General features: G+C 48.0%; 1 protein-coding gene across 15 annotated transcripts in view; it reads right to left on the bottom strand.

Moving 5' to 3' along the window:
- FNBP1 (formin binding protein 1) overlaps nt 1–26439 on the bottom strand; it is an 887470-nt gene that overhangs the window by 611286 nt on the left and 249745 nt on the right. For all 15 annotated transcript variants that reach the window (XR_015296123.1, XM_086924822.1, XM_086924824.1 and 12 more), the window contains exon 4: nt 1010–1157. Coding sequence is in view for 14 of the 15 variants with exons in the window: in XM_086924822.1 (XP_086780948.1) it covers nt 1010–1157 (148 nt within the window). In the remaining variant the exon portion in view is untranslated. The remainder of the gene's footprint in view (nt 1–1009; nt 1158–26439) is intronic.

Raw genomic sequence — 26439 nt, 5'->3', positions numbered from 1 at the left:
TGAATGGGCTTCCTGGCACTGACACACAAGACGGCACCCTGGCATACGACGTACAAGGGGACTCCCTGGCATCGATGTACAAGGGCGCTCTCTGGCACTGCCGTACAAGGGGGCTCCCTGGCATTGACGTACAAGGGTGCTCTCTAGCACTGCCATACAAGGGGTCGCTCTGACATTGACGTACAAGGGGGATCTCTGGCACTGACGTACAAGGGGGCTCCGTGGCATTGATATTCAAGGGCACTCCCTGGTATCAACGTACAAGGGCGCTCTCTGGCACTGACATACAAGGGGGCTCCCTGGCATTGACGTACAAGGGTGCGCTCTGGCACTGACATACAAGGGGTCCCTCTGGCATTGACGTACAAGGGGGATCTCTGGGACTGACGTACAAGGGGGCTCCCTGGCATTGATATTCAAGGGCACTCCCTGTCATCGACGTACAAGGGCACTCTCTGGCACTGCCATACAAGGGGGCTCCCTGGCATTGATGTACAAGGGTGCTCTCTGGCACTGACATACAAGGGGTCGCTCTGGCATTGACGTACAAGGGTGCTCTGTGGCACTGACATACAAGGGGGCTCAGGCTCTCTAGCACAGACATACAAGGGGGCTCCTTGTCACTGACTTGCATGGGGGCTTCCTTGTAGTTAGTAGAAGTTAGCTTCTTGGCACCCTACAGATGCTAAAATTAAAGATGTTGGCTCAAGGGAGGATGTACGAGTGCATGAATGAAGAATGTTAGTGGAGTGAAGGAGGATTCGAGGTACAGCAAACAAAGTGCATTTTGGGGACATGGGCTACCTCGTGGCCAATGCAGCTGGCTCCTGAACATGCACCGCTCAGGGCACCAATGAATGGGGTAGAAATCTTGAGCTCAGCTGGCTCCCACGACCTGATTTAATCCAACACATGCCTTCTCACGCAGACCAGATCTATAATCCCCAGGTGCGCATCTAACCACAGCTCCAGCCAGCTCAAAAGGCATCATCAAATAACACCAACTTACCGACTTCCTCTCTTGCTTGACCTCTTGCACATATCGCGACAGTTCCGCCGTGATCTGCGAGGACATGTTCTCAGAGATGACCTCATGCTGTCCGGCATAGTCATTCATCTCATGCAGCGTGCTCTGGAAGGCCTTACAGGAGGAGTATCTGTAAAGGAAGAAACGAAATATCAGTAACCTAGTCGAGAACACTGCACCCCCTAAGGATCCTACAGAAAACAACGACTAGGAAGAACTTACAGGAGAAGCATATGGACAGAAAGCAGACACAAGTCATTTCAGGACCCTACATCACCTAGAACACTCCCCCCCAGAAGGACCCTGCAGAGGGCAGGGCCTAGGAAGGCCTTAGACAAAGTGTCATTCCATGACCCCACCTCACCTAGAACACTCGGCCCCAGGAGGACCCTGCAGAGGGCAGGGCCTAGGAAGGCCTTAGACAAAGTGTCATTCCATGACCCTACCTCACCTAGAACACTCCACCCCGGAAGGACCCTGCAGAGGGCAGGGCCTAGGAAGGCCTTAGACAAAGTGTCATTCCATGACCCTACCTCACCTAGAACACTCCACCCCGGAAGGACCCTGCAGAGGGCAGGGCCTAGGAAGGCCTTAGACAAAGTGTCATTCCATGACCCTACCTCACCTAGAACACTCCACCCCGGAAGGACCCTGCAGAGGGCAGGGCCTAGGAAGGCCTTAGACAAAGTGTCATTCCATGACCCCACCTCACCTAGAACACTCCGCCCCAGGAGGACCCTGCAGAGGGCAGGGCCTAGGAAGGCCTTAGACAAAGCGTCATTCCATGACCCTACCTCACCTAGAACACTCCACCCCGGAAGGACCCTGCAGAGGGCAGGGCCTAGGAAGGCCTTAGACAAAGCGTCATTCCATGACCCTACCTCACCTACAACACTCCGCCCCAGGAGGACCCTGCAGAGGGCAGGGCCTAGGAAGGCCTTAGACAAAGTGTCATTCCATGACCCTACCTCACCTAGAACACTCCGCCCCGGGAGGACCCTGCAGAGGGCAGGGCCTAGGAAGGCCTTAGACAAAGTGTCATTCCATGACCCTACCTCACCTAGAACACTCCGCCCCAGAAGGACCCTGCAGAGGGCAGGGCCTAGGAAGGCCTTAGACAAAGCGTCATTCCATGACCCTACCTCACCTAGAACACTCCACCCCAGAAGGACCCTGCAGAGGGCAGGGCCTAGGAAGGCCTTAGACAAAGTGTCATTCCATGACCCTACCTCACCTAGAACACTCCACCCCGGAAGGACCCTGCAGAGGGCAGGGCCTAGGAAGGCCTTAGACAAAGTGTCATTCCATGACCCTACCTCACCTAGAACACTCCGCCCCAGGAGGACCCTGCAGAGGGCAGGGCCTAGGAAGGCCTTAGACAAAGTGTCATTCCATGACCCCACCTCACCTAGAACACTCCGCCCCAGGAGGACCCTGCAGAGGGCAGGGCCTAGGAAGGCCTTAGACAAAGTGTCATTCCATGACCCCACCTCACCTAGAACACTCCGCCCCAGGAGGACCCTGCAGAGGGCAGGGCCTAGGAAGGCCTTAGACAAAGTGTCATTCCATGACCCTACCTCACCTAGAACACTCCCCCCCAGAAGGACCCTGCAGAGGGCAGGGCCTAGGAAGGCCTTAGACAAAGTGTCATTCCATGACCCTACCTCACCTAGAACACTCCACCCCGGAAGGACCCTGCAGAGGGCAGGGCCTAGGAAGGCCTTAGACAAAGTGTCATTCCATGACCCTACCTCACCTAGAACACTCCACCCCGGAAGGACCCTGCAGAGGGCAGGGCCTAGGAAGGCCTTAGACAAAGTGTCATTCCATGACCCCACCTCACCTAGAACACTCGGCCCCAGGAGGACCCTGCAGAGGGCAGGGCCTAGGAAGGCCTTAGACAAAGCGTCATTCCATGACCCTACCTCACCTAGAACACTCCCCCCCAGAAGGACCCTGCAGAGGGCAGGGCCTAGGAAGGCCTTAGACAAAGCGTCATTCCATGACCCTACCTCACCTAGAACACTCCACCCCGGAAGGACCCTGCAGAGGGCAGGGCCTAGGAAGGCCTTAGACAAAGCGTCATTCCATGACCCCACCTCACCTAGAACACTCGGCCCCAGGAGGACCCTGCAGAGGGCAGGGCCTAGGAAGGCCTTAGACAAAGTGTCATTCCATGACCCCACCTCACCTAGAACACTCCGCCCCAGGAAGACCCTGCAGAGGGCAGGGCCTAGGAAGGCCTTAGACAAAGTGTCATTCCATGACCCTACCTCACCTAGAACACTCCGCCCCAGGAGGACCCTGCAGAGGGCAGGGCCTAGGAAGGCCTTAGACAAAGCGTCATTCCATGACCCTACCTCACCTAGAACACTCCACCCCGGAAGGACCCTGCAGAGGGCAGGGCCTAGGAAGGCCTTAGACAAAGTGTCATTCCATGACCCTACCTCACCTAGAACACTCGGCCCCGGGAGGACCCTGCAGAGGGCAGGGCCTAGGAAGGCCTTAGACAAAGTGTCATTCCATGACCCTACCTCACCTAGAACACTCCGCCCCAGAAGGACCCTGCAGAGGGCAGGGCCTAGGAAGGCCTTAGACAAAGTGTCATTCCATGACCCTACCTCACCTAGAACACTCCGCCCCAGGAGGACCCTGCAGAGGGCAGGGCCTAGGAAGGCCTTAGACAAAGTGTCATTCCATGACCCTACCTCACCTAGAACACTCCGCCCCAGAAGGACCCTGCAGAGGGCAGGGCCTAGGAAGGCCTTAGACAAAGTGTCATTCCATGACCCTACCTCACCTAGAACACTCCGCCCCAGGAGGACCCTGCAGAGGGCAGGGCCTAGGAAGGCCTTAGACAAAGTGTCATTCCATGACCCTACCTCACCTAGAACACTCCGCCCCAGGAGGACCCTGCAGAGGGCAGGGCCTAGGAAGGCCTTAGACAAAGTGTCATTCCATGACCCTACCTCACCTAGAACACTCCGCCCCAGGAGGACCCTGCAGAGGGCAGGGCCTAGGAAGGCCTTAGACAAAGTGTCATTCCATGACCCTACCTCACCTAGAACACTCCGCCCCAGGAGGACCCTGCAGAGGGCAGGGCCTAGGAAGGCCTTAGACAAAGTGTCATTCCATGACCCTACCTCACCTACAACACTCCGCCCCAGGAGGACCCTGCAGAGGGCAGGGCCTAGGAAGGCCTTAGACAAAGTGTCATTCCATGACCCCACCTCACCTAGAACACTCGGCCCCAGGAGGACCCTGCAGAGGGCAGGGCCTAGGAAGGCCTTAGACAAAGTGTCATTCCATGACCCCACCTCACCTAGAACACTCCGCCCCAGGAGGACCCTGCAGAGGGCAGGGCCTAGGAAGGCCTTAGACAAAGTGTCATTCCATGACCCCACCTCACCTAGAACACTCCGCCCCAGAAGGACCCTGCAGAGGGCAGGGCCTAGGAAGGCCTTAGACAAAGTGTCATTCCATGACCCCACCTCACCTAGAACACTCGGCCCCAGGAGGACCCTGCAGAGGGCAGGGCCTAGGAAGGCCTTAGACAAAGTGTCATTCCATGACCCTACCTCACCTACAACACTCCGCCCCAGAAGGACCCTGCAGAGGGCAGGGCCTAGGAAGGCCTTAGACAAAGTGTCATTCCATGACCCCACCTCACCTAGAACACTCCGCCCCAGGAGGACCCTGCAGAGGGCAGGGCCTAGGAAGGCCTTAGACAAAGTGTCATTCCATGACCCTACCTCACCTAGAACACTCCGCCCCGGAAGGACCCTGCAGAGGGCAGGGCCTAGGAAGGCCTTAGACAAAGTGTCATTCCATGACCCTACCTCACCTAGAACACTCCGCCCCAGAAGGACCCTGCAGAGGGCAGGGCCTAGGAAGGCCTTAGACAAAGTGTCATTCCATGACCCTACCTCACCTAGAACACTCCGCCCCAGGAGGACCCTGCAGAGGGCAGGGCCTAGGAAGGCCTTAGACAAAGTGTCATTCCATGACCCTACCTCACCTACAACACTCCGCCCCAGGAGGACCCTGCAGAGGGCAGGGCCTAGGAAGGCCTTAGACAAAGTGTCATTCCATGACCCCACCTCACCTAGAACACTCGGCCCCAGGAGGACCCTGCAGAGGGCAGGGCCTAGGAAGGCCTTAGACAAAGTGTCATTCCATGACCCCACCTCACCTAGAACACTCCGCCCCAGGAGGACCCTGCAGAGGGCAGGGCCTAGGAAGGCCTTAGACAAAGTGTCATTCCATGACCCCACCTCACCTAGAACACTCCGCCCCAGAAGGACCCTGCAGAGGGCAGGGCCTAGGAAGGCCTTAGACAAAGTGTCATTCCATGACCCTACCTCACCTAGAACACTCCGCCCCAGGAGGACCCTGCAGAGGGCAGGGCCTAGGAAGGCCTTAGACAAAGTGTCATTCCATGACCCTACCTCACCTAGAACACTCCCCCCCAGAAGGACCCTGCAGAGGGCAGGGCCTAGGAAGGCCTTAGACAAAGTGTCATTCCATGACCCTACCTCACCTAGAACACTCCACCCCGGAAGGACCCTGCAGAGGGCAGGGCCTAGGAAGGCCTTAGACAAAGTGTCATTCCATGACCCTACCTCACCTAGAACACTCCACCCCAGAAGGACCCTGCAGAGGGCAGGGCCTAGGAAGGCCTTAGACAAAGTGTCATTCCATGACCCTACCTCACCTAGAACACTCCGCCCCAGGAGGACCCTGCAGAGGGCAGGGCCTAGGAAGGCCTTAGACAAAGTGTCATTCCATGACCCCACCTCACCTAGAACACTCCGCCCCAGGAGGACCCTGCAGAGGGCAGGGCCTAGGAAGGCCTTAGACAAAGTGTCATTCCATGACCCTACCTCACCTAGAACACTCCACCCCAGAAGGACCCTGCAGAGGGCAGGGCCTAGGAAGGCCTTAGACAAAGTGTCATTCCATGACCCTACCTCACCTAGAACACTCCACCCCGGAAGGACCCTGCAGAGGGCAGGGCCTAGGAAGGCCTTAGACAAAGTGTCATTCCATGACCCTACCTCACCTAGAACACTCCACCCCGGAAGGACCCTGAAGGGGGCAGGGCCTAGGAAGGCCTTAGTCAAAGTGTCATTCCATGACCCTACCTCACCTAGAACACTCCGCCCCAGGAGGACCCTGCAGAGGGCAGCGACTAAGAAGGCCTTACAGAAGGAGTATATGGACAGGAAGCAGACAAAATGTTAGTACAGGACCCTACCTAGCCTAGAACACTCCAACCTAGGAGGATCATGCACAGGACAATGACTAGGAAGGTCTTAGAGAAGAGGTATATTGAAAGGGGGCAAAGTGTCATTCCCTGACACTGCCTAGCCTAGAACACTCCAACCCAGGAACCTGTTTAGGGAAGCCCCCAATAGAGGACAAGCTGCCACTGCCACCCACAGGACCTGTGTACAGATGGATGAGATCACCCCCGCATTGACGTCACGGAGAAAGGAGCAGCGCACAACTTCACATTTGCTGCTAGAGCAGGACAGAGAGGGCCTGCATTTACCTTTTATCAGTAAGTCATTATTCTGCAATCTGCTCATTTTGAGAAATTCATTAAACTCATGTTTCTTAGTTCTCGATCAGAGGAGTTTGGGAATGGCCGTGTCCCTAGAGTACACTGCACTGATCCCGTTACCTAGATACAGATACCATGATCAGAACAGCTCGGGAATGGCCGTGTCCCTAGAGTACGCTGCATTGATCCGGTTTCCTAGATACTCAGATCATGATCAGAGCAACTTGGGAATGGCCCTATTCCTAGTGTACGCTGCACTGATCCAGTTACCTAGATACTAAGATCATGAACAAAGCAGATTGGGAACGGCCGTATCCCTAGTGTACGCTGCATTGATCCTGTTTCCTAGATATTCAGATCAATATCAGAGCAGCGCAGGAATGGCTGTGTTCCTAGTATACGCTGCATTGATCCTGTTTCCTAGATATTCAGATCAATATCAGAGCAGCGCAGGAATGGCTGTCTTCCTAGTGTACGCTGCATTGATCCTGTTTCCTAGATACTCATATCATGATCAGAGCAGCTCGGGAATGGCCGTGTCCATAGACTACGCTGCATTGATCCGGTTTCCTAGATACTCAGATCATGATCAGAGCAACTTGGGAATGGCCCTATTCCTAGTGTACGCTGCACTGATCCAGTTACCTAGATACTAAGATCATGAACAAAGCAGATTGGGAACGGCCGTATCCCTAGTGTACGCTGCATTGATCCTGTTTCCTAGATACTCATATCATGATCAGAGCAGCTCGGGAATGGCTGTGTCCCTAGAGTACGCTGCATTGAACCTGTTTCCTAGATATTCAGAACATGATCAGAGCAGCTTGCGAATGCCTGTGTTCCTAGTATACGCTGCATTGATCCTGTTTCCTAGATATTCAGATCAATATCAGAGCAGCGCAGGAATGGCTGTGTTCCTAGTATACGCTGCATTGATCCTGTTTCCTAGATATTCAGATCAATATCAGAGCAGCGCAGGAATGGCTGTCTTCCTAGTGTACGCTGCATTGATCCTGTTTCCTAGATACTCATATCATGATCAGAGCAGCTCGGGAATGGCCCTTTTCCTAGTGTACGTTGCAATGATTCAGTTAACTAGATACTCGTATCATGAGCAGAGCATCTTTGGAATGGCTGTGTCCCTAGAGTACGCTGCATTGATCCGGTTTCCTAGATACTCAGATCATGATCAGAGCAGCTTGGGAACGGCTGTGTTCCTAGTGTACGCTGCATTGATCCTGTTTCCTAGATACTCAGATCAATATCAGAGCAGCGCAGGAATGGCTGTCTTCCTAGTGTACGCTGCATTGATGCTGTTTCCTAGATACACATATCATGATCAGAGCAGCTCGGGAATGGCCGTGTCCATAGACTACGCTGCATTGATCCTGTTTCCTAGATATTCAGATCAATATCAGAGCAGCGCAGGAATGGCTGTCTTCCTAGTGTACGCTGCATTGATCCTGTTTCCTAGATACTCATATCATGATCAGAGCAGCTCGGGAATGGCCGTGTCCATAGACTACGCTGCATTGATCCTGTTTCCTAGATACTCAGATCATGATCAGAGCAGCTTGGGAATGGCCCTTTTCCTAGTGTACGTTGCAATGATTCAGTTAACTAGATACTCATATCATGAGCAGAGTATCTTTGGAATGGCTGTGTCCCTAGAGTACGCTGCATTGATCCGGTTTCCTAGATACTCGGATCATGATCAGAGCAGCTTGGGAATGGCTGTGTTCCTAGTGTGCGCTGCATTGATCCTGTTTCCCAGATACTCAGATCATGATCAGAGCAGCTTGGGAATGGCTGTGTTCCTAGTGTACGCTGCATTGGTCCTGTTTCTTAGACACTCAGATCATGATCAGAGCAGCTTGGGAACGGCCATGTCCCTAGTGTACGCTGCATTGGTCCTGTTTCTTAGACACTCAGATCATGATCAGAGCAGCTTGGGAATGGCCGTGTCCCTAGAGTACGCTGCACGGATCCAGTTACCTAGATACTCCTATCATGATCAGAGCAGCTTGGGAATGGCGGTCTTCCTAGCGTACGCTGCATTGATACTGTTTCTTAGATACTCAAATCATGAGCAGAGCAGCTTGGGAATGGCAGTGCTCCTAGCGTATGCTGCATTGATCCGCTTTCTTAGGTAGTCAAATCATGATCAGAGCAGCTTGGGAATTATAATGTTTAAGTAAATACACATGAAACGCACGTAACGGGTTGAAGTTGGAAGTTTAATCATAAACACCTCATTCATCTCCAGCCAGTGCGCAACTGACAGAAGAGGAATGTCAATAACATATTTCAGGTTCTACATTGCACAGAACTCTGAACATTGAATACCAAGAAGGAGAACACCACACATCTCCCTTCTAACATTAAAGAGAATGTGTAATATACAATTACAGAATTACAAGGAAAACAAATGGTTGTCACAAAATACAAAAGAACTAGTTAGTATAATCTTTCAAATAAGATGGCATGGTTGTTTTACTTCCACTCAGTCTAAGATCCGAACAAAGCAACTGAGGAGAGTCTTCACATTGATCTTTCTTCTCCAAATCCATTTCCGGACCAGACTTAAGAATTACAACACAATTCAAATTCCAGATTCTTCCATCTTCCAATTTGCTAGAGTTTTTAAAAAATTTTATTACACGAAAAGGCTTTGTGAATTTCGACCATGACAAAGTGCCCACAGGCGCTTTGACTCTAACAATGTCACCTACTTTTGCAATAACCTGCTTTACCCTATTTTTTTCATCATAACTTTTTGTTGTTGTTGCAATCTCTTTTCTCTCTCTTTCTCCAAACTCCCACACGGTTATCCTTGATACCTTAACTCCAAGTCATCCAACCTAAGGACAACTTGGTATTGGGAGTTCTACCTTTAAACAACTCAAAAGGAGAATTCCGAGTAGAAGTGTGAGGAGAAGGAAAATGAGCCAGTATACATTTATGAAATTCTTCCTTCCAATTTAACACCTTAGCAGCGTCGAACGTTCAGGGCCCAGTGCTGAACGTTCGAATAACGGGTGCTGGCCCGTCGGCCAACGGTCGTGCGCAACACTGGCAAGGTAGTGCTCGCGACGACCGTTGTCCGACGGCAGCACTTAAAGGGTTAAACAATTTACTTTAGACAATTGAATATTTTCTTTGATTACCCTATTGAATCATTCGACAGTACCATTGGCTTCCGGATGATGAATTGAGTATTTTTAACAAAGATCCCACATGTCCTCAAGAAATCCTCCATTTGTTTTGAACAAAATTGAGAACCATTATCTGACAAAAGAGTTTTAGGAAAACCTTTTCTTCTGAAGACATCTTGTTAAAAAGAAATCATACATGTAGAAGTCACATCTGACACACTAGAGACTTCCACCCATCTTGAATAAAGATCAATGAGAACTACCAAATAAGGTATAGAATGTTCACCAGAAAGTGGCCCAATGATATCTACAGCAATATCCTCCCACGGACTATTCTGTAATTTTCGACAGACCATAGGTAAGGTCCGAGGAGTAGGAATCTTATAATTGACTTTACATTGTAAGCACTCTCTGACCTCACACTGAATTTCCAAATCCATCCCAGGCCACCAGAAACTAGCTCTCAACCTTTCTTTAGTTTTCACAATCCCTAAATGGCCCTGGTGAGCTTCCTCAATGAATTTCCTCCTAAGGGACAAAGGAGAAATGTACTTTGTACCTCTTAACAAGATACCATTGTCCACATACAATTCATATGAAATCATTCGTCAAGTTTTTGATAATGAACTATCACGCATAGTATTAGATTTAAGCATGCTCATAACTTTCATTAACTCCCAATCCTTTTGTACTTCTTCTTTCCATTCCTTTTCATCTATTATACCAGAAGTTATTTCACAAACACTTACATCATCTTCTAAATTAGCTTTCCAATTCTGATCCTCTTCTACATCACCAACCAAACAAGACAGACAATCTGCTTTTACACTTTCTACACCTGGAAGAAGTTCAACAACAAAATTAAAATCCTGAAGGACAACCACCCAACGTCTTATCCTTGAAGAAATGAAATCTACACCCTTTTTTGAAAAAATTTCTTTAAGAGGTTTATGATCTGAACATACTTTAAAATGAGATCCCCAAATAAAATTATGAAACTTATTCAGAGCCCAGTAGATAGCCAAAGCTTCTTTTTCAATTACAGAGTAATTTAACTCTGCTCCTCTTAGACTTCTTAATGTACAAGCAATAAGCTGTTCCTTACCATCTCTTCTTTGTTTCAAACTTGCTTCTAAACCTTTCGAGCTAGCATCTATAACTACCAAACTCTGGAATAAAGGCCTGCAATTTAGGAGCATCTTTCAGATTGTCCTTCAATTCTTCAAACTCTTTTTGACAATCTTGCGACCAGACAAACTTTTTATTTTTACTAAGCAATTGTCTCATACTGTTGGATTTACTAGACAAATTATTTATGAACTTTCCATAAAACTCAACCATTCCAAGGAATGAGACAACTTCCTCTGTTGTCTTCGGAGTAGCCAATTTAAGAATAGTGTCTACTAATTCCTTCTTAGGAACAACACCCATGGACGTGATGCAATGACCTAAATAGTTGACCTCTTGTACTAAAAATTTTAATTTGTCAAATTTCAAAGTGAGACCAGCATTTTCAAATTTCTTCAAAACGAGACCCACTCTAATGTCATGTTCTTCCTGAGTCCCCCCAAAAATTTATAGATCATCTTGATAACATTTGACCCTTTTGATACCTTTTAAGATGGAGCACATCACTCTGAAAAACTGATGCAGTGCTCACCAAACCAAACAGCATTCTTTTATACTTGAACTCTCTCATAGGAGTGATGAAAGCCATCAAATCCTGGGAGTTCCGAGTCAGTTCAATTTGGTGGTACACGCCTGAGTGAGATCTAGTGTCGTAAAAATATTTGTCCCACCTAATGTAGATGTAATTTTATCAATATTAGGTAGTGAAAATGTATCCACACCAACTTCTTTGTTTAGTGAGTAAAGATCAACACAAAGTCTTATGTCACCATTAGGTTTGTTGGCAACAACTACAGGAGCCAATCATTCTGAGGCTTCCACGGGAGTGATAATTCCTTGTTTAAGAAGCTTATCTAATTCTTGTTCTACCTTTTCCTGCAAAGCAATTGGAATTCTCCTTACTTTGGCAATTGATGGTACTGCTCCATTTTTCAGATTGGTACAATGTTTTTACCCTTTTAAATATCCCAGCTCGTCCTTAAAAAATTATGGACAATTCTTTACAAAATCATTATTGCTGGTCTCAAAATCTTGAATTTGAACTTAAGGTCCCGCATTAGGATTAAGAGTAACCCCCAACAAACGTAGATGAGGCCACCCAAGTAATACATCACCCTTTTTTGACACAAACTTTTCCCAAAATCAACTTTTTTTCCATTTCAATAGTTGCATTAAAATAGCCCAACATGTTTATGGGTGGACCATTGTAACAACCTGGATTTACATCCATTTTATGCAAGCGATTCTTCTCCTGTAACCACTTGAAAAAAATGTCCTTATCAATAATAGTAAGTTGAGTGCATGAATCAAATTTCATTTCAAGATCAATTCCATCCACGCTTACTTTACCCACAGGATGATCATTACACCTAGTTTCATTAACTTGACATATAACTTCTTTTACACTTTTTTTCTGAAACCTTTTCTGTTCAGATTTGCATAACCTTTAAAAATTTCCTTTTTTACCACAACCATGACAAATCACGTTCCTCAGTCGTCGCCAGTATAATGTTTAAGTAAATACACATGAAACGCACGTAACGCTTTGAAGTTGGAGGTTTAATCATAAACACCTCATCCATCTGCAGCCAGTGAGCAACTGACAGAGAGGAATGTCAATAACATATTCCAGGGTCTAAACTCCCTAGAACTATGAACATTGAATACCAAGAAGGAGAACACCACAGGCATGGCCATGTCCCTAGAGTACGCTGCATTGATCCTGTTTCCTAGATACTCAGATCATGATCAGAGCAGCTTGGGAATGGCCATGTCCCCACTGTACACTACACTGATCCAGTTTCCTAGATACTCAGATCTGATCAGAGCAGCTTGGGAACGGCCATGTCCCTATTGTACGCTGCATTGATCCTGTTTCCTTGATACTCATATCTTGATCAGAGCAGCTCGGGAACGGCTGTGTTCCTAGTGTGCGCTGCATTAATCCTGTTTCCTAGATACTCAGATCATGATCAGAGCAGCTCGGGAATGGCTGTGTTCCTAGCGTACGCTTCATTGATCCGGTTTCCTAGATATTCAGATCCTGATCAGAGCAGCTTGGAAACGGTCTTGTCCCCAGTGTACGCTGCATTGATCCTGTTTCCTAGATATTTAGATCATGATCAGAGCAGCTTGGAAACGGTCTTGTCCCTAGTGCACGCTGCATTGAGTACCTTTCCAGCCATCTGTCACTGGGTATCTCTTCCAGGAAACTATGGTGTGAATCGATTGCACAAGTTACTACTTGTGTAACGATATATCTGTAAGAGACATTAGTTAGTGATAGATTCCTTACCTTAGAATATCCCCAGCCGTGAGACTGGATCCGGAAATTTTTGCGTAGCAGTACCCTTGCGTGTCGGTATGCGTCGTCTGCGGCTCCGTGTCCGTCGTCGGCGCCGTGATGACGTCGTCGGAGTACTTAGACGCCGCCTCCGCGTGCTTGACGTCAGTTCTTATTTTTTTTTTTTCAATAGAAAAGGGCAACCCAATAATCCCCAAGGAACTGGGTAACAGCATTTGTAAAAAGATTGGACGAATGAGCTGACTGATGTTTCAGGAGCACGTTATGTGTATATACATTTAATACATACTGTACATCTTGTACCAACGGTATAACACACTACTAGAAGCTATATTGAATGTGGTAGTGTCTTTTGTTGCCTGTTTTCTGTATTCATTTTCTGTAAAGATTTGTGACATGGATTTGTTTCAAGTATGATATAAGGCAAGAAATCAAGATACCACGTTTCTTATGTTCCTTACGAATCAATGTACATATTTATGACTAGATATAGAATAAATAATGAGATGAAATAATTCCTCAAGGCACATTTATCTATTTGACGTCAGTTCTTAGACACATCTTTTCCGCGCCAGAAACGCAGAGCTATGCTAAAAACCAACACTGGTGCCTTGAAACTAGGGCCCTGAAAGGGGAAGACCTTAACCCTAGATATCGGTTCGCAGAACGGGAAGGATGGGTGGGTCGGTAAGGAATCTATCACTAACTAATGTCTCTTACAGATATATCGTTACACAAGTAGTAACTTGTGCATCTGAAAGAGACAAGTTAGTGATAGATTCCTTACCTTAGAATAGATACCCCAGCAATACCAACCCCTCAAAGGGAGTGCACATCAGAAAAGTAAGAACCAAGTTCAAGTCCCACTGAGGCATCACAAAGGGCACAGGAGGGAAGGTATGCGTGATGCCTTTCAAGAATCGATTAACAATAGGGGACTTGAACAAAGAAGGTTGATCAGGCAGCCTCAGAAAGGCTGAAAGAGCAGACAGGTAGCCCTTGATAGTGCCCAGAGCAGAGCCCTGCTGGGCAAGAGAAAGAAGAAAGAGAAGAACCTCAGAAAGAGGGGCAGAGAGAGGATCCACAGCCTTTGCTGTGCACCATGCCACAAATCTGTTCCACCTGCAGGTGTTAACCGACTTTGTGGAGGGACTCCTGGCTGCCAGAATGATGTTACAGACTTCAAGAGGCAAGTCAAATGGCCTCAACTGTCGCCGCTCAATCTCCAAGCATGGAGGTGGAGACTGGACAGGTTCGGGTGGAGGACCGTCCCCTGCTGCTGCGACAGAAGGTCCTCCAGAAGAGGCAGACGAACCGGGGGGATCGACTGACATACTGAGTGGCTCAGGATACCAGTACCTTCGTGCCCAGTCCGGAGCCACAATGATGACTTGTGCCCAGTCACCCCTGATCTTCTTCAGCACTCTGGGCAGAAGTGGTATAGGCGAAAAGGCGTGTAACAGACCGCAAATCCACTCGCGACGAAAAGAGTCTCCGAGCGAGTGCCGCCTTGAAAACTCCAACGCGCAGAACTGATGACATTACGCGTTCTCTTCGGTGGCGAATAGATCTAACCAAGGCTCTCCCCACTGCAGAAAGAGACCTTGCGCCACGTCCGAGTTCAGACACCATTCATGATCCATCATGCACCGGCGGCTGAGTTCTTCCGCCTTGGCGTTCAGAGAACCTGCCAGATGTTGACCCACCAGGGTCACACCCTGATGTTCCAGCCATTGGCAGAGGCGCAGAGCCTCCTTGCAGAGGGTCCACGAACCCACCCCGCCCAGTTTGTTGCAGTACCACATGGCGGTGGTGTTGTCTGTGAACACCTGCACTACACTCCCCCGGACAGAGGGGAGGAATGCCTTCAGTGCTAGACGAATCGCCCGCAGCTCCAAAAGGTTGATATGGAGCCGGGACTCCGCCGGAGACCAGAGGCTTCTGATCTCCGCCTTCCCCATGTGGCCTCCCCAGCCCTGGAGGGACGCGTCCGTCACAACCACGTGCTCCGGTTGGGGAAGGGAGAGGGATCTGCCGCTGACCCAATCGCGGTCCGTGAGGCACCACTGCAGCTGTCTCGCAGTGCCCTCCGAGATCAGGACATGGTCGGAGAGGTTGCCCTGATGCAGGGCCCACTGAAACTTCAGGTCCCACTGCAGAGCCCGCATCCGCCAACGGGCGTGATGCACCAGAAGGATGCAGGAAGCCATCAACCCCAGAAGCCGCAGCGTCAACCTGACCGAAACTCGGGATAAAGGCTGAAAGATTGGAATCAGAGCCTGTGTATCCCGAACCCGCTGTTCGGGTGGGTAAATCCGAAACTGCGCCGAGTCGAGAACCGCTCCGATGAAAAGGAGCTTCTGAGAGGGGCACAGGTGTGACTTAGGCACATTGATGGAGAACCCCAGCTGGTGCAAGAGGTCTGCCGTCGTCTGGAAGTGGCTGACGACTGTCTGGGGCGAGCCCGCCTTCAACAACCAGTCGTCAAAGTAAGGGAAGACTGAAACCCCTAAACTGCGCAGATGAGCTGCGACCACCGCCATCACTTTCGTGAACACCCGTGGGGCGCTGGTAAGGCTGAAGGACAGCACGGTAAACTGAAAGTGCTTGTGGCCTACCGTGAACCGCAGGTAACGCCGGTGGGCCGGCAGGACGGGGATGTGGAAATAAGCATCCTGCAAGTCCAAAGCTACCATCCAGTCTCCTGGCTCCAGGGCAGCTAAGACCTGAGCCAGAGTCAGCATCTTGAACTTCTCCTTCCGGAGGAAGCCGTTGACGTTCCGTAGGTCCAATATAGGGCGTAGGCCCCCTTTGCCCTTCTTTGGTACCAGAAAGTAGTGGGAGTAGCAACCACATCCTACTACTGGCCCAGGAACGCGCTCCATGGCCCCCTTGGCCAAGAGGGCCGAAACTTCCTCCTGCAGAAGCCGCAAATGATCCCTGATACGCGGTGGTGTTGCGGTGGCATGGCTTGAGGGGTCGTCTCGAAGGGGAGGGAGTAGCCCCTTCGGAAGGATCTGCAGCACCCACCTGTCCTAAGAGACAGTGCGCCAGTGAGAGTGGTGATGGCGAACCCTGCCCCCCACTGGCGTCACATGGGCCAAAAAGCACGGACTAGGAGGGTTTAGAGGGGGATGCTGCGGGTGGATGGTGTGGACTGGCCTCGCCGTTGTCCCCGACCGCCTCCACGGCGATTTCCACGGCCGCCACTGCGCTGGATGTTAGCCTGCGGCGTGTGGCTGGCGGCACGTGTGGGGGTGCCCCTTCCTTGGCCACGAAAGGAGCGAAAGGCACCCGTTTGCTGGCGCGGGGCCGAAAGGCCAAAGGACTTGGCCGTAGCCCTGGAGTCCTTAAAGCGCTCAAGCGCATGGTCTGCCTTGTCACCAAAAAGGCGACGGCCATCAAACGGCATGTCCATCAATGTGTTTTGGACATCGGCCGAAAAGTTGGCGGACCTCAACCAGGCGTGGCGTCTGTTGAATAATCAGGAAACATCAGTAAAAATATGATGAATATTTATTAGCAGCACGGCAATCCATCTTCATGTATCAGAGTCCAGCTGTAACTGACTCTCCCAACCAACAACATTACAGTTCCACAAACATGTGGAATATGGAACACAGAAACACTCCTTTCAGCCGCAGGTACAATCATAGTACATTAAGAAAATAAGTTTAAAGGTACATACCAAAACTTCAAAAAGATGGAAATGAGTAAAAAACTGTGAGTTCAACACCACTCAATTCCGTGCTGCTTAGTGGTGATTTCCCTCGTCGCCATATTTTGTTGAATAATCAGGAAATATCAGTAAAAATATGATGAATATTTATTAGCAGCACGGCAATCCATCTTCATGTATCAGAGTCCAGCTGTAACTGACTCTCCCAACCAACAACATTACAGTTCCACAAACATGTGGAATATGGAACACCATTGAATGATAACATGTCACATGCAGTGGCATGCGACATTAACCATACTACTTAAAGAGATATACAATAAAATGAGAATATAACAGCGTCTAATCGCCACCGTCGTTGCCATCGCTCTACCTAGTGAGTCGGTGGTATCCAGCCCACACCGGATAGAATATCTGGCTGCATCCCGGCCCTCCACAAGGGTTTGGCCAAGTTTTGCCCGAACCTCCAACGGACACTCTGGCAGCAATTCCGCAACCGTATCCCACAGAGAGTGGGTGTAGCGGCCCAAGATTCCCTGTCCGGCGGAGCCGACAGGAATGCGGTCTTTGAAGTGGACGCCTGGATGACCAGGCTCTCAGGGTTGGGGTGGGTGGACAGGAAAACTGGGTCACCCGGGGCTGGGCTGTGGCGTCTGGCCACGTTCCTTTCTACGGGCGAACCCGTAGCGGGCCTGGACCAAGTGCCCAAAAGAACGTCGGTCAAGGCCTCATTAAACGGCAGCAGAGGCTCTGTCGGGCAGGACTGCGGTTTAAGGACCTCAGTGAGGAGGTTAGTCCTCTCGGCCGCGACGGGGAGCTCAGGGCCAAAAGGCCTTGGCAGCCCTCGTCAACACCACACTGTAGGTTGCCCCCTCCTCCGAAGCCACGGTAGGAGGGGAGACAAAACCAGTATCTGGAGAGGTGTCCAGACCACTGGCCTCCCCAAGTTCCCCTGTCCAGTCCTCTTGAGACTGACACTCTTGGGTTAGAGGGTCCTCAGACCCCTCCCAATACACCTCATCACCCATCTCCTGATACTCAGTGTTGTCAATTATTGGGGCAGGTTCATTGAAGTAAAAATCCCCAAGCGCCGTCGGGTACGGCGCCCAGCGGCGCCGTTCCGACGTCGGAACCGGAGCGAGGGAGGCATCGGGGACGGCGCCGCCCGAGGTCTGGGCCAAAGCCCCCGACCCGCTAGGAGCCCCAGACGGGTCCGCTGGGCCCGAAGGCGCCGCGGAGCCCGTCGGAGGAGAGAGCGACCTCATGGCCATGAGGAAGCTCTCGATCTCCTCCGGCGTCGCGTCACGCCCAGGGACCGGAGGGTGTGGAGCTGGACGCGACGCCCGCGACTCCGACGGAGCCGCGTGGGCGGTGTCACCCGAACCCCCGGCCGCGTCGTGCGAGCGTCGGGGGGAGTCAGAAGAGCGATGGCGCCTCTTCGACTTCTTGTGTTTCTTACCTGATGACGACTTCGACCCAGAGGAGTGGTGCCGACTCTCGGAGCTGTGGTGGCTCAGAGCCCGCGACCTGTCCCTCGACCTCCCGTGGGACCGGGACCGGGACCTCTCGCGGCGCGGGACCGACTGCCGGCATTCGAGTCGCCTGCGGGACCGCTCCCGCCTGGCTTTCGAAGAGAGGGCCCAGCAGTCGGAGCAGGCCTTGTCGTCGTGGTCGACGCCTAGACAAGTTAGACACAGGTGATGAGGATACGTGACCGACATCGTGCGGTCGCAATCCTCGCAGTGTTTAAATCCAGGCATCCCTATGGCACCGATCAGAGTCGTACGACTTCGAAGAGATGATCAAAATGATCCAAAAAGTTAGTCAAAAAGTGACTAGAAGTACTGCTTTTTCCAGACCTGCGCTTGCTGGCGCAGAAAAAAGAAGAACTGACGTCAGCACGCTTATGCGACGACTTCATCACGGCGCCCACGACGGACGTGGAGCCGCAGACCACGCCTACCGACGCGCAAGGGTACTGCTACGCAAAAATTTCCAGATCCAGTCTGACACCTGGGGATATTCTAAGGTAAGGAATCTATCACTAACGTGTCTCTTTCAGATATCCCAAAACATAAAACCTGGTGTTCATTAGAACAAATGATTTAGAAAGCATACCCATTACCTTGACCACAATGATAGCACTAAATCTCCCCTCTTCGCAGTTTCATCGTCGCCATCAAGAGCCAGGACCCGAAGACGTTTCACTTGAAAGGCTTTGTTCCCTGCTGTTCAAAGCCAGTAGGTCATAGGGAGAAGCAACGTTTCTACTACTAGTTAGGAATTTTGTATGCAATGTCTGCAATGGAATCCGTGGCCTCCGACTCTTGAGTGGTGGCTATACTCAAGCAGTCAAGCTTACTTAGCTAATATATAGGAACTTTCTAGCGTTGCAGATTTTGGAAATTTATGGTACCATATGAAAGGAAGTAAGAACAGCAGGGCCTATGAGCCAGTGTTACAGCAGCCACAATTCACTTAGATCATTCAACTTAGATTAAATGGATTATGGCCAATGCGACCCTGCTTCTTGGGCCCAGTTATTCTTCCCTAATTTTTTTAATCAGGGCACGGGGAGGGTGACAAGAGATGTGTGGGAATATAACATAGATCGACAGCAGAATACACAGAGAGGGGTGAAGGAGAGATATTCAAAGAGACAGATTCCATACATCCGTCAATTAGCATGCTTAATTTCAAAATATTCATGAATGCTGCAAATAAGTGCAGTGTATAAAACTTGACTCTTAAGTTGGGGGACAGGAGATGCCGGTTGTGGCAACAATTTTGAATGAGCTTGCATAAGAACTTACAGCCAGCTTAGTTAAAAAGATAATATAAATTTGAGGATTGTAGCATTTTCCCTAGCGGTGTGAGTAAATGAAGGGTGATTTTTTTGTTTTTTGTTTAGTTCATGTCACACTTTTAAAAGTAGATCGTTCCGCAATTGCCCATCCTACGATCCTGTTTGCGAAGCGCAGAATAGCGTTGCGTTGGGCTACAGTGGCATACAGACATGGAGTGTTGCAACACACAGTCCAACTCATATCATGACCTTATGCCGGTCCGTAGCCAACCAAAGAATATCTGAAGGCCCTGCCAGGCATTTCTGGCACAAGCAACTGATGAAGCTGCAACTGTGAGGAAGGGACATGAAGGGTCGTTGCTGGTGAGAAAAGAGATTGGAATAGACCCACTGGATGGTGGGATGTCTGCATTCGTCACTGCATTGTGTGGCTTGGGGTGAGATGAGGCACAGGTGTCTGCTCTAGATCTGCGGCGACTATGGTAGAGGCAATTGATTGACTTGGGGCTTCTGTGGGGTATGGGCTGGGAGCATGATCACTTTGCATTAGGTATTGATCCATGTATTCCTAATTGTCACCCTGATTGCATATCCTATCGTTGGTTTGCCCGTACTTGCAATGTATGTAACTCGCCAGAGATTAATGTGCCAATATCTGCTTTACGGTTGTTGAAAAATAAAAATTTAGTTTTTTTAAAAGCAGACCCTTTAGCCAGCTTCGGGATATATAAGCTTTTGAACACATCATATTTTAATTTCGATGCAAGTGTGAAGCAAATCACGCTTGCAAACATTTGAACAGGCATAACAATGTTTCACACAATTATAACTGTTTTCCTACTGCCAAATATTGCAATTTACAAGGGAACAGGGGTTTCAATGATACTGTAGAGTAAATGTAGCTGTGGTGTAATCAGAATGCTTGCCCTACACACTTGCAAAGGTCAACAACTGGAGTGTCCCACCCGTAGGGTAACTTCTGCAGTCTTCTTCCAGGACCTTTATTGACATCAACAATAGGCCAGGTAGTCTGAACAGCACAGACCTAAAACATGGATGAATGATTCCAGCAGGGGCATGGGCATTCTGAGGATCTGGCTTGACTCCTTGTGACCAGATGTACGATCAGGGGAAAGGTGTAGCTGTGAGGCATCAGAAGCTCTTTGCTGTGGTAAGGAATGCTGTTACATCTTGCTTATGTCTTGCATTTCCCTTGCTTGGATTTCCCCATTGCCTAGCCACTGTATCTGGTAGAATGTTTGATGACACCTTGGAATGTTTGGTACCTGACTGATCTGTGGAGAGGCAGTTGATGGCAGGCAGGCTGAGCGACAGAGGAACTGCTCCTGGTGGGGGTTTATATTTACATCTTCTTATATCTTTATTATTATATTTACCTGGAACTAAGCTACTATAAATCATACCTATTTATACATACTGGATTTAAGGACTTTATTTGTTACAAATTGGCGACGAGGTACAGAACAGAACCTATGTGTGGAAAGAAGACTGTTTAAATGGATTACTACTGCAACTAAGAAACTACTTAAAGCTGGAAAGGAAAAGGTAAATTAACATAAACGCCCTGGTTAGCCCCACCAGTATTCCCCGTCATCTGGACAGCCTGCATCCCAAGGCGTTTGTCATTTTACAGCTTTAATCGTGCAACTACTGTGTATCCTGTTGTTAATATTCTACCTGGGAAGATTGGTCCAACAATGGAAATTTACTTTATTTTGAGCTCACCACAAACAGTCTTTATGGAGTACAATCGTTATATTTGATGTCAGAGCCACATTGGATGTTAAGAAACTGCTTTTGCTTATGAGGAATGAGAGGTGTTTACAACTGCACTTGGTAGGGGAAATCGGCAGCTGTGCCTTTTGTCCTGTGAGGGAAGTCAGGGCCGGCATTTCTGCAATTTGGTGAAGGCATTGGTCCTGAGGTGTATTGTGTAATGGGAGCGCAATTCAGCCCTTGTTTTGCGGGAGCACAAACAAGATATGCACTTTTGAGCTTATGTCTGAAACTTTGGTGAGTGACTCTTTTTAATTGGCCGAAATATTATTTGGCCGTTAAAATTCTCTGTGCAACATTTGAATATTTTTCAATGTGCGCAACAAGCTTTACCGCGCGCTTCTCACCTCTGCCTGCAGGACCTCGAGAGTCTTGTGTGACGTTTCATTTCGTCAGTCGTCATTGCTGCCTATAGATGTCTTCAAGCAACAACGTGCCGAGAGCCACCCGGTATTGCTTACGCGGCGTGCTGCCATTTTAGGACTCGCATTTCTAAAGACTTTGTTTTCTTTAATTCCGACATGTTTTTCACTCGCATTGCCAACACCGCTCTGTTTTCTTCAAGCGGACTCCTAGTAATGTGGAATTACGATCTTCTAATGGGTTGAACATTGCTGGTGAGGACTTTGCTTGTTCTGGTCCATGATAATGAGTTCGGGTGAGGGAACAAACTGTCGGCATTTCAACAATCAGACTTCGGAGTTTGGGTGAGAGATCACACTGTCGGCATTTCAACAATCAGACTTCGGTGACTACTTTTGTTTTAATTTCTTATTTTGGAAACTGTTCAATATTCCTTACTTTTCATATTTACAAACTTGCCTAATCTATTGTTGATAACATAATTCACAGTGTTGGTGATGTCTATTTTACTTTTACGTATCTCTGTTTCTTAATTATGAATGGTGTTGTGTTGTTTACTTTTATTGGATTGTGCCATTTATGTGCTCAACTTTGGTTGGGGAGCTCAATTCGTGTTGGTTTACTTTTATTGGTTTGAGCCACTTGTGTGCTCAAATTTTGTTGGGGTGCTCAATATGTTTATTTTTCATGATATTTGCGGAAGTGTTGATATTGATATACTTGTTTATTTCTCATGATATTTGCTGAAGTGTTGATACTGATACTTGTTCGAACCACATTTGTGCTCAAATAGTTTTTGAGGAGTTCATGTTCGAACCACATTTGTGCTCAAATAGTTTTTGAGGTGTTCATTTCTATTTTAATTGTCTGATGATTAGTTTCTTGTATTTGGACATTTTGAATATGTATTTTTTTTTTTTTTTTTTTGCTGGAGCCACTTCGGTGCTCATGTTTGAGGTGCTCCACATTTGATATGTACTTTTGGGGGAGCCACTTCGGTGCTCATTTTTGAGGAGCTCCGTTTTTCTAGTTTTAGGTTTTGAAGAGCCGCAGGTTGCTCAATTTTCTTAATATGGACTCTGAGGGGTTCAATTGTTTAATGTGGTGAAGAGCCGTAGGTTGCTCAATTTTCTTGATATGAACTCTGAGGAGTTCAATTGTTTAATGTTGTGAAGAGCCGCAAGTTACTCTATTTGGCTGATATGAACCACGCAAGTGCTCTAATGTTTTAGAGGAGTTCATATTGTATTTATTTTTGGTATGGAAGTCGTGGGAGCTGTGTACTCCAATTTATTTTTAAAAGTTTAGGGACCTGTGTGTCCAAGTTGTGGATTATAGGAACATCTGTTTAATTTTTCCATAGGTAGGGAGATGGGGTCATTATATTTGAGAATGCAATTCTTGATTTATTTGAGAATGTAATTGTCAGGTTGTCATATTTGAGAATGCAATTATATTTGAAAATGCAATTCTTATTATATTTCAGAATGCAATTGTCATATATTTAAGAATGCAATGTAATGTGTTCCTTTCAGATTGCGTTGTGTTTTTCTTGATTTGTATATATATTTTCTTAACTTCAGTTTGTTGTTTTCTAAGGAAGGGGGATGTGTTACATCTTGCTTATGTCTTGCATTTCCCTTGCTTGGATTTCCCCATTGCCTAGCCACTGTATCTGGTAGAATGTTTGATGACACCTTGGAATGTTGGGTACCTGACTGATCTGTGGAGAGGCAGTTGATGGCAGGCAGGCTGAGCGACAGAAGAACTGCTCCTGGTGGGGTTTTACATTTACATCTACTTATATCTTTATTATTATATTTACCTGGAACTAAGCTACAATAAATCATACCTATTTATACATACTGGATTTAAGGACTTTATTTGTTACAAATGCCCTTTGTAAGATAGTGGACTTTCAGTGTGGCAGAGGCAGTTGCTGGCGTAGGACAGTTTTTCTTTCATTCAACTTCCAATTGATTTTTTAGGGCTTTTCCTTTGGGGAAGAGATTTGAGGGGTATTTTGACCCCATTTTGACCCATTTACCTTGCGCTCACTGCATCGCTAACTCGGCAATGGAGTGAGAGCAAGGTAAACAGTTTTATTTATTTATTTACTTACTTTACTCCTGGTCGTCGTATGTCAGTTTCCACTACCACCCATCCTGCCCCTCCCCCACCCCACCCCAAAGCACTCTTTCTGTGAGCCGCCAATGTCAATATCCTAATGAGGCTTATGACCATGCTTTACAATGGGGAGGGGAGTGGATTGGATAGGTGAGGAATCTACAGGTAGACAAGTACCCACCAGAAAGCTCAATAAAAAAGCAGGGATCTTTTTCTTCTGATGGATATTTTTACCTGTAGATTCCTCACCCGTTGACCGTATTCCAAGGAAGTACTCCACCCAGGTGGTGTGTCTGAAGGAATGATCAGACAAGGAAATCCTGGAGCACCGAACATGCACAATTGCCATCACCTCTCCCCTCTGAATTCAAACAATACTGCCTGGTAAAGAAGTGAAAGGATGCTCATGTTACAGCACAGCAAATCTCAGTCATATGAGCACCCCTGTCCACTGCTGAGGTAGTAGACTTTGCCCTGGTGGAAGAGGCTAGTACTCCCTCCAGCATTTCCTTCGTCTTAAGGGCACAGCACAACTTTATTTAATGTATTATCCATCAGAATAAAGTCCTCTTTTGGACCAGCTTGCCTTTCTTGCAGCCGGTATACTCACAAAGGGCGGGTCTTCAGACGCTAGCTCCTTGATGCTCTTCTGGGCTCCTACTCCTTGGCGGGATAAGGGGGAGTGTAGAAAGTAGGGATGGTCAAAGATTGACCAAGATGGAAAGGAGTCACCCCCTTAGGAAGGAGAGCTGTTTTAGTTCTGAGGACCAATATATCCGGTAAAGAGCACGTGTAAGGTGGATGGACACTCAGTGTTTGCACCCCATTGATGAGCTTCGCTAAGGTAATGGCCACTAGAAAAACTGTTTTAAGAGTCAACAACTGCACCTTTGGAACGACTAAAAAAAGGTGAGCATCAAGAAAGTCAATAGAAAGTTTAAGTCCCATAGAGGCAGGGCAAAAGGAGCTGGTGGAAACATGTTGGCCAGTCCCATCACAAACCTCATCATGATTGGGTCATACGTTTAGTTATGTTATGATATGTTATGTTTATTTGTATAGGGCACACCTGCGCTTGCCAGGCCCAGCTCAAGTCTCGGCCTCGCCCTCCTTGCATGCTGGGGAGCCGAAAATATTTTCTTATAGGCCATTATTTGATAATTCACTAACAATTCATCCATTTTGCCAGGGAAGGCCAGGAGACCATAAGACACTGCCGGGAGCAGTTTGGCACGTCTGACCCTTAAGTTTGGCTCGGCTCCCCAAAAAACCACTCCTTGCAGCTTTGAACGACTCGTATACTAAGGGGAAATCTCAACCATATTTTAACTATTCTCTTCAATCACAGACTTACAAAAAAATCATTTATATGCGGTTGTTAGCCCTTCCAATTCATGACTTTAACCCGCTGTGGGCTTGGAGGAATGGTCAGCTAACATGTAGGCTCTGCAATTATCCATTTGAGTCCTGGTTACATCTGTTATGTTGTTGCCCTCATCTTGCCAATGATCGCCGACGCCTACTGGTTCCAGTTTTTCGGGAAAAGTTACTGAGACATTGCAGGGAAGCATCCGATTTGTGCTTCTGTAACAATTCAGCCCAAGTTCTAGCAAGAGCTGGGAAGTTTGTTAACATTATTTTAACTGCCCTGCATAATGCCCAGTATTAAGAAACTGACAAGCCCTACTCTTATTGCATAAATGAACATCGATGAAAGTTAAACCTTTAGTAACAAGTATTGTGACACTTTTTGCTATTGTCTTTTATACTATACATTTTTTGGGGGGATCAAACTGCCAATTTTGATATATTCAATTAACTTGAAATGTTGCTGTTTGGACTTTAAATTTATTTGTATTCCCAGATTTACAAAAGCGTACATAACTTTTTATTAATCCTTATATTTTAATATTTTATCAAGTATCAATATGACATTTGCATGTTACGGTTTTAATTAACTGTATAATAAATTGAATTGAGTATAGGGCACTCCTCAGCCAGGAGGGTATCCTGTTTCTCCATGATCTGTGGTCCGTTCTACCTGTGAGGCTCTGCCAGTGGTTTGCACGGTACAGATGTCTGTTGACAAAAACCAATCGATCAGCCTTAAGGACAGTGAGCCGGATACCGAGAATGGTAAGAAAGTGGTAGGACTTTCTTTGTGTAGCTTATCAATATCATCTGTCTGTGATTACTTGGATGCCTTGTTGTCGAAGAGATCCACTGCTTTCTGATCATTTGTTTCTAGGGCCATTGGTTGTAATAACGTTCTTTATGACATTACTCTTTGGGGGACTTCATTTCTTCCATACGCTGAACGGGCAGAGGAGTGTGTCCCAGTTTGGGATTAGCCTGGGAAGTACCTGGTAAGTCTTCTCCGGGTGAATGCTCTTCCCAGAGGTGCACATCTTGCATGTGTGTAATATGGCTGGAGTGTTTCCTTCTGTAGGGTCATTCTCATGCTCTGAAAGGCACTTGCCCCTGCA

Source organism: Lissotriton vulgaris, chromosome 5, assembly GCF_964263255.1.
Source record: "Lissotriton vulgaris chromosome 5, aLisVul1.2, whole genome shotgun sequence".
Taxonomy (NCBI): Eukaryota; Metazoa; Chordata; class Amphibia; order Caudata; family Salamandridae; genus Lissotriton; species Lissotriton vulgaris.
This window is presented reverse-complemented; position numbering and strand designations above follow the sequence as displayed.